Consider the following 9,552-nt stretch of genomic DNA (forward strand, 5'->3'; position numbering starts at 1 on the left):
CGTTACCCAGTTCACTAATTTCCCAATTATTACATGTAATTTCATCTTCATAAGTCTCATTTGCTTGTGATTTGTCACTTAGCTCATAGCTGTGGACATATATCGCAGAATCACTAAGAAAAATGTCTCTGCCGGCTTTCACTGCAATACTTAGGGCTTGAAATGTAACAAGATGAAAAGGGAGGGCATGTTGGCGTGTGGACTATCAAACTGGCCAAGCTGAGGCACCCATCTAAAGCCGGGTCCGAGGCTTGCCCCCCCCCCCCCCCCCCCCCACCCCAGGAAAAAAACCCTTGTGACTGGAACTAAATCCCAGCAATCTGGTGCTTTGTGAGCGTAACTGTTGGTAAATGGAACAAGATGAAAAAGGGGGACATTTTGGCCTGTGGGCTATCAAAGTGGCCAAGCTGGCAAAACAGAGGCACCCATCTAAAGGGTCCAAGGCTTGCCCCCCCCCCCCCCCACAGGTAAAAAACCCACAACACCTGGAAACATACCTCAGCAATCTTGTGCATTCTGAGCATAACTTTGGGTAAAAGAGAGACAAGGAGAACAGGTTTCAGGCAGTAAGAGAGCAGAAGACAAGATATTGAGAGGAGGAAAAGAGGCTTTCATGGGAGGATATCCTCCAAAAGAAGGATATCAAGCCCTGAGGACTCTCCCGCCAGTCGTTACGTACGAAGCTTCAACACTTTATTGCTCTTTTGGGCAGACTCCAGAGATTTAAGTGGGAAACACGGGATGTCCGCGTGGGTGGTTATTTTTGACTTACGGTGCCAGGCCGATACACTGACCAGACCGCAGACACTCAGCTGAAGTCTGTCACATTTTTTACTCACCGTAAACCGATGCCAACGAAAACGTTAAAAGTAATGCCAAATATTGCTACCTAACACTCTCAGTTTACAAAATTACTCCCCACACGATTTTCTCACACCCGGTGAAGGGCGGGGGAGGGGCAAAATAGATCTCCAGGCAATTCAACACCCGGAGTAGGGGCTTCCTGGGAAAGAAACACTCCCCTCTATCTCACAAGAAGCGGAAGCAGGAGGCAAGGGCCGCGCACACCGACGCTCTACGCAGAAGGTCCCGGGACCCTTGATTTTAATGTTTGGAGCTTTGGAAGGTCCCAGGCTAATGGTCACTTGAAATTCGGTGAAACCTTTGAAAAGACGTAATTTGTCATATCAGTTTGATTTACTCCGTAAATTCGCGTCGGAGCAGATTTGCATTCTGTATGGCAACTACCAGACGATTAGTCTGAACATGAGTATATATGTTACAGTAAATTCATCAAACCAGTCAATTTGTAAATTTACTGAAATTTTCAGTAAATTGGTAAATTTACGGAGTGAATTTACAAATTGACTGGTTTGATGAATTTACTGTAACATATATATATACCGACCGTACGCATGATAAAATAATAAATCACGTGCGTCTCGAGACCCGCACTTTTCGGGTTAAGTGCGTCGTGGGACCTCCTTCAAGAATTTCAGTCTAGTTCGTGATTCCGGCTTCCAGTGCAGGGACGTAGTTCGTGATTCCGGCTTCCAGTGCAGGGACGTAGTTCGTGATCCCGGCTTCCAGTGCAGGGACGTAGTTCGTGATTCCGGCTTCCAGTGCAGGGACGTAGTTCGTGATTCCGGCTTCCAGTGCAGGGACGTAGTTCGTGATTCCGGCTTCCAGTGCAGGGACGTAGTTCGTGATTCCGGCTTCCAGTGCAGGGACGTAGTTCGTGATTCCGGCTTCCAGTGCAGGGACGTAGTTCGTGATTCCGGCTTCCAGTGCAGGGACGTAGTTCGTGATTCCGGCTTCCAGTGCAGGGACGTAGTTCGTGATTCCGGCTTCCAGTGCAGGGACGTAGTTCGTGATTCCGGCTTCCAGTGCAGGGACGTAGTTCGTGATTCCGGCTTCCAGTGCAGGGACGTAGTTCGTGATTCCGGCTTCCAGTGCAGGGACGTAGTTCGTGATTCCGGCTTCCAGTGCAGGGACGTAGTTCGTGATTCCGGCTTCCAGTGCAGGGACGTAGTTCGTGATTCCGGCTTCCAGTGCAGGGACGTAGTTCGTGATTCCGGCTTCCAGTGCAGGGACGTAGTTCGTGATTCCGGCTTCCAGTGCAGGGACGTAGTTCGTGATTCCGGCTTCCAGTGCAGGGACGTAGTTCGTGATTCCGGCTTCCAGTGCAGGGACGTAGTTCGTGATTCCGGCTTCCAGTGCAGGGACGTAGTTCGTGATTCCGGCTTCCAGTGCAGGGACGTAGTTCGTGATTCCGGCTTCCAGTGCAGGGACGTAGTTCGTGATTCCGGCTTCCAGTGCAGGGACGTAGTTCGTGATTCCGGCTTCCAGTGCAGGGACGTAGTTCGTGATTCCGGCTTCCAGTGCAGGGACGTAGTTCGTGATTCCGGCTTCCAGTGCAGGGACGTAGTTCGTGATTCCGGCTTCCAGTGCAGGGACGTAGTTCGTGATTCCGGCTTCCAGTGCAGGGACGTAGTTCGTGATTCCGGCTTCCAGTGCAGGGACGTAGTTCGTGATCCCGGCTTCCAGTGCAGGGACGTAGTTCGTGATCCCGGCTTCCAGTGCAGGGACGTAGTTCGTGATTCCGGCTTCCAGTGCAGGGACGTAGTTCGTGATTCCGGCTTCCAGTGCAGGGACGTAGTTCGTGATTCCGGCTTCCAGTGCAGGGACGTAGTTCGTGATCCCGGCTTCCAGTGCAGGGACGTAGTTCGTGATTCCGGCTTCCAGTGCAGGGACGTAGTTCGTGATTCCGGCTTCCAGTGCAGGGACGTAGTTCGTGATTCCGGCTTCCAGTGCAGGGACGTAGTTCGTGATTCCGGCTTCCAGTGCAGGGACGTAGTTCGTGATTCCGGCTTCCAGTGCAGGGACGTAGTTCGTGATTCCGGCTTCCAGTGCAGGGACGTAGTTCGTGATCCCGGCTTCCAGTGCAGGGACGTAGTTCGTGATCCCGGCTTCCAGTGCAGGGACGTAGTTCGTGATTCCGGCTTCCAGTGCAGGGACGTAGTTCGTGATTCCGGCTTCCAGTGCAGGGACGTAGTTCGTGATTCCGGCTTCCAGTGCAGGGACGTAGTTCGTGATCCCGGCTTCCAGTGCAGGGACGTAGTTCGTGATTCCGGCTTCCAGTGCAGGGACGTAGTTCGTGATTCCGGCTTCCAGTGCAGGGACGTAGTTCGTGATTCCGGCTTCCAGTGCAGGGACGTAGTTCGTGATTCCGGCTTCCAGTGCAGGGACGTAGTTCGTGATCCCGGCTTCCAGTGCAGGGACGTAGTTCGTGATTCCGGCTTCCAGTGCAGGGACGTAGTTCGTGATTCCGGCTTCCAGTGCAGGGACGTAGTTCGTGATTCCGGCTTCCAGTGCAGGGACGTAGTTCGTGATCCCGGCTTCCAGTGCAGGGACGTAGTTCGTGATTCCGGCTTCCAGTGCAGGGACGTAGTTCGTGATTCCGGCTTCCAGTGCAGGGACGTAGTTCGTGATTCCGGCTTCCAGTGCAGGGACGTAGTTCGTGATCCCGGCTTCCAGTGCAGGGACGTAGTTCGTGATTCCGGCTTCCAGTGCAGGGACGTAGTTCGTGATTCCGGCTTCCAGTGCAGGGACGTAGTTCGTGATTCCGGCTTCCAGTGCAGGGACGTAGTTCGTGATTCCGGCTTCCAGTGCAGGGACGTAGTTCGTGATTCCGGCTTCCAGTGCAGGGACGTAGTTCGGCGAGCCTTGTGGTTATTCAACACTGGAAGTGCACATACCCAATCAGACAAACACTTCAGGAGTACCCTTTCAAAAACTTCTGTTTTAAAAGGAGTGCCGAATTCACGTAGTTGCCGAATTCGCGAAATCGGCAACATTTTTGGCCATTTCACGTAATCGGCAAAACGCTGCCCATTACGCGAAATCGGCACATGTACATTTAACCGAGGACATCTACTTTGACAAATATTGCATGTAAGTCACACAGCATAGTTGACAAACTTTTACAAACCCAGGTCAACGTTTATAAACGAGGATTTAAAAAAGGAGAGGCCATTTTTACAAGTTTTTGCTGTTGTTGATTTTTTTTTTAAAGACAACGTAAACCCTGTGAATTCTTCCTTACTTACTTTTTTTTTATTTTTTTTTTTAACAAACACCAATTCCACTGATATTTGAACGGGGGAAAAAACATGCCACTGCAATGTTATTTCCTTGACCCTTTTTGGGACTACACCGGCCCCTGAAACGGAAACACCCCAGACGGACAAGTTAGTCTCGACTAAAACACTGTCGTTTCTCGTTTCCTTTACCGCGAGAATTCTGGCGTTTATTCGGCACGAAAGATGGGCAGGAGGCAAGGTTCTCAGGGGGGTAGTGGCGCTGCGATGTTTTAGTCCCCCATGACGACTTGCTTGCGTCAGTTACTGTTTAGTTTGCCTTGCTCTGACAAGCGGAGGTTTACTTGATTGCTGATTGCGGCGTAGAGGGAAAAAGAGGGGTTATGCAGGTCGGCCATGTCTGGAATCAAGATGAGACTGTGAGATTAGCGCTGTATAATAATGCATCAGACTATTCACTAAGGCAGATGGTGCATTTCTGGCACTATGGTGCACTTCCTGCAGGTGTTTTTCCAGTATACAGGGAATGCTCCCGGCGCTGGCAGTTCCTGTAGAAAAAAACCGTAGCCTTTCACACTCAATCTCGTACCCTACGCGAGACTGCTGTAAACTACTTCGATAAGACTGAAGTAGGCTTATAGTTGAACCTGCCCTGGCGATCACCTGCCCATTACGGCCACCCCAAAGAAACCGGAACGAGGTTCTTTTCCATAACAACCACCTGTCTACAGGGACCCATTTTGATTTGTCCTGTTTCTTTCTTTATTTGGTGTTTAACGTCGTCAACCGTTCAAGGTTATATCGCGACGGATTTGTCCTGTGGGTGGTCAGTCGTAATACAGTTTCGTTCGACTGTACTGCTACGCGGCCATGACCAAAGACAGCCTTTACTTGACTACCCAAGCAAGAGTTAGAATATATGTTTATCCTACATACCTGAGAGAGACACTCGTGATAATAATCGTTTAAATCACACGTGTGTATATCATGTAAATGAGGTCATGTCAAGCAAGTCTGGCAGGGACCTGTTTTTCCACTCAGTGTGCTTATGATGCCAAAGTCACCGAGACAAACGTCATTATAGAAACAAAAATTGCGCTCGCTAATTGACTTACTTGACTTATTCCTGTAGACTCCCTGTGGAGCATAGGGCCGCACGCTAATTACCCTCGATGAATTTTTAGAACTAACACGTCATGCCACACTTTCAGAGTGACGTTTCTTTACTTTGACGTAATAGATTGCACGAGGCTTTAGAAGAGATCTAGGTTCCAAAACAAGTGTCTTCAAGTTAGCTGCCTCGACTGCAGGAGATTTTCAGTAAAACACTCGTACGTAAGTACAGTTTGTAGGATAAACAGAATACTACATGGCTTGCTGTGTCGTACCAGATTTACACTCGTTGCTTTTTCAAATAGTGAACAGCTCGCTTTCGCTCGCAATTCAATATTTTAAAAAATTAAGTAGATGTGCAACGCCAAGGCACTGCATACCCCAGCGAAAGACAAACCTCTCTCTTACTCTCTCTCCGAGGCTCCCTCTCAAACACACACCCCAAGTTACACACTCACTCACACACACTTCATACACACAAAACACACCCCCATATAGACAGACGGACATACACACCTTTACAAAGAAACACACATACACTTACGCACTCGCACATACACCCACCCACCCACTCTCTCTCTCTTTTACAAACAGACACACACCCACACACATGTACATACGCACGCATGCACGCCCGCGGCGCACACACACAATTCTCATACACACAAAACACACTCCGTGATACGCACAGAGACCGGCACGGTTGGCCTAGTGGTAAGGCGTCCGCCCCGTGATCGGGAGGTCGTGGGTTCGAACCCCGGCCAGGTCATACATAAGACTTTAAAATTGGCAATCTAGTGGGTTATATGGCCCATGGGGTTAGTGGCGGACACCCCTCCATAAATAGTCCGTCAGAATAATGTGACTGGGTGAGACATGAAGCCTGTGCTGCGACTTCTGTCTTGTGTGTGGCGCACGTTATATGTCAAAGCAGCACCGCCCTGATATGGCCCTTCGTGGTCGGCTGGGCGTTAAGCAAACAAACAAACAAATACGCACATAGACACACACCTTTACAAACAAACACATGTTCACACTCATACACACACAAACAGACACACAAACTCATGCACACACACACACTCTCTCTCTCTTTCTTACACACACACACACGAGTACAGACTCATACGCGCACACACACACACACACACAAACAGTAACACTAACACATGTGCACAAAATGAACACACACACACACCGCGCGAGAGAAAAAGACTACAGGGAGGCATGACGTGATGATGCATTAATTGACGTCAAAGAGGGTGACAGAATCTATATATATATACGACTTGTGTCTGTGTGTGTGTGTGTTCGCGATGCACGGCCAAAGTTCTCGATGGAACTGCTTCAAATTTGGTGGGCATATTCAGGTAGACCCCGGACACAACCTGGTCGATGAGAATTTTCAACACGTGCTCTCCGCGCGCAGCGCTGAACCGATTTTGGTTTTTCTGTTCATCTTCCCAGATCCATTCCCAGTAACTCTTCCTTATCTTCTCCAGTGTTTTGCGTTTATCTCCCTTCCTTCGTGTGGCGTCAATCCATATTCCCGTTACTATTTTTAGAAGGTCACTGTCCACAACGCTTTTATCCCGGCGAAGCCGGATATTCCCGTTACTATTTTTAGAAGGTCACTGTCCACAACGCGGCTTTCATCCCGGCGAAGCCGGGTATTCCTCTACTTCTTCCCGGCGAAGTGGGTATTCATTCTAGTAAGCAATGTATACGTAGAGGTTACATGCCGAGTCTCAGTGATTATTAAAATTAATGGTCGAAGTTAGCGGATCATGAAAAATGCACAAGGTTTCAACAGTGATCACGGGGCGGACGCCTTACCACTAGGCCAACCGTGCCGGTCTATGTGCGTATGGAGTGTGTGTTTTGTGTGTATGAGATTTGTGTGAGTCAATGTGTGTGCGTGTGCGTACATGTGTGTGTGTGTCTGTTTGTATAAGAGAGAGAGAGAGAGAGTGTGGGTGTGTGTATGTGCGTAAGTGTATGTATGTAAAGGTGTGTATGTCCGTCTGTTTATATGTGCGTATGGGGGGGGGGGGGGGGGGTGTGTGTTCTGTGTGTATGAAGTGTGAGAGTGAGTGCGTGTACGTGTTTAACCTGGGGTGTGTGTGTGTGTGTTTGAGAGAGAGAGAGGTGTCTTTCGCTGGGGTATGCAGTGCCTTGGCGTTGCACAGTGCCACTTCTACTTAATTTGTATTTTTGACCAAAATGACATTTTACACAAATCGAGACAGTGTTCCTCCGAGTCCGCGCTAGCGGTCGAGGTGAACAATGAAACAATAACTGTCGAGATCTGTGTAAAATTTCATATTTTGGTCAAACACACAAATAACCTTTATGTATCGATCGATTCTGGTTAGAATTTTTTTTTTATTTCAATTTTTTCAGGCGAAGTTGACAAAAATGAAGATGAATAAGTACAGAATGTATGATATGATTAGACACAATAACATACATTGGCAGAGTAATTATACACAATGTAAAATACAAAACATGAAAATATTATTGGTTAAATAAATTGTTATACATTGCCCATTTTAGAGTAAAATTATGTTCCCTCATTTCAATTTGATGTACATATCGGTCAACTTTATATTGGTAATTAATATAATTACAAAATGCCACAAGGCGTGGTTTACATTTATTGAAACGACATTTGTACAGAAAATATTTGGCATGTAGCAACAAGAAATCAAAACCATCATCAGTTCTCGTTTTTTTATCGTAACCAAAAAGAACAAGTACTTTATTCATTCTCAGTCTTTGACAATGATCACATTGTGATTTTAACCACCTTTCAAAATCTTTCCAAAATAGTTGAACATGTTCACATGACCATAAGTAATGATAAATAGTATCTTTTTTCATATTGCAAAAAGTGCAATTGTTGTTTTCTACTATTCTCATTTCTTTTAGAATAGAATTCGTTACAAGTGTCCTGTATGTGATTTTCATCTGGAACCATTTTAAACGGATTTCTTTAATTTTATGTGTTTTGAAAAATATCTTATCCCAATCTATTTCATTCTCTAGCATTTGTTCCCATTTTTTGCATGGATTAGGTGTATCAATTTTTTGAACAAAAACATCATAAAACAGTCTAGATCCTTTAGGACTTCCTAGTGTCATACTGTACGCTTTACTGGAGGTATTCGGAAGTGAATTGTCAATGTCTATGTTTGAATCTTTTACGTATTTCTTGATAGCTGAAATGCAGCTGTAATATTCAAGAAAGTTAACTGTTTGTATATCATATTTTTGTTTAAATTCTTCAACTGTGTAGAAAGTTCCTTCTTCATTTGTCAGATCTTTAACAAGAAGGATGTTATGTTTGGTCCATTGATTATAACAAAACGGATTATTTCCAATTTTGAATTTGTTGTTATTAAAAATCGGCTCTGCCAATAGTTCGCTATATTTTTCTAATTTAACGTTATCATGAAACTGACCATATGCTTGAAATACGTCAGTCCAAAATGGATTTAACTTTTTGTTGTGTTTGTTAACATATTGTGGACCATAGTTTTCAAAACAATCTATATTCGGACAATTAGTTAACAGGATTTTGCTCCACTTAGGTTTGTTATGAAAAACCTTTTTAATCCAAGTCACTTTCAATGAGAAAATAAATGCTTTAATAAATGGAATTCCAATGCCACCTAGTTTTGTATGGCGCACAGCTGTATTCCGTTTGATTTTATCACGTTTGTGGTCCCAGACGAAATCAAAACACTCCATTTGAAGTTGTTTAATTAAATCATTTGGTGGGTTTGGTAACAACAACCAAAGATAGGTTAATTTGGATAATATTAATGATTTCAATATTGCTACTCTCCCTAGGGGTGTGATTGATCGTTTTGACCATATGTTGAATAAGATTTTAGTTTCCCTCATTTTCTCTTTAAAGTTTATATCTGCCATTTCACTAAGGTCATTAGTGAAGAAAATGCCAAGGAGTTTAAATTTAGGTGGGTTCCAAGTCATGTTAGTGTGAGACATATATTGTTTGGGTGAATTTTTTCTCCTTCCCAACCAGACATTTATTGTTTTTTCGTAATTTAATTTCAAGCCTGATATTTGTTCAAAACTATTCAAAGTATCGAACAGTTTTTCGAATGAAGCTTCATCTCCGTTCAGAGTAAATGCTGTATCATCAGCAAATTGACTTATTTTAAACTCTGTATCAGAAATCTGTATTCCTTTTATTTCTGTGTCTTCTCTAATTTTACACGCAAGAACCTCAGCACAAAGGATGAATAAATAAGGAGAAATGGGATCCCCTTGACGACAGCCACGTTTAATGTCAAATTGCCTGGATGTTTTA

The 9,552-nt window shown here is 45.4% G+C and overlaps 1 protein-coding gene across 1 annotated transcript; it reads right to left on the minus strand.

Annotated features, from left to right (window-relative positions):
- Window positions 1-1,500: 1,500 nt before the first annotated feature.
- LOC138969683 (uncharacterized) lies at window positions 1,501-4,839 on the minus strand. The gene is made up of 2 exons (XM_070342541.1): window positions 4,830-4,839; window positions 1,501-3,725 (listed from the first exon to the last, which is right to left on the minus strand). The coding sequence occupies exons 1-2, from the start codon at window positions 4,837-4,839 to the stop codon at window positions 1,501-1,503; spliced, it is 2,235 nt and encodes a 744-aa protein (XP_070198642.1).
- Window positions 4,840-9,552: the final 4,713 nt, after the last annotated feature.

Source organism: Littorina saxatilis, linkage group LG6 (genome assembly GCF_037325665.1).
Source record: "Littorina saxatilis isolate snail1 linkage group LG6, US_GU_Lsax_2.0, whole genome shotgun sequence".
In the NCBI taxonomy this organism is placed as follows: Eukaryota; Metazoa; Mollusca; class Gastropoda; order Littorinimorpha; family Littorinidae; genus Littorina; species Littorina saxatilis.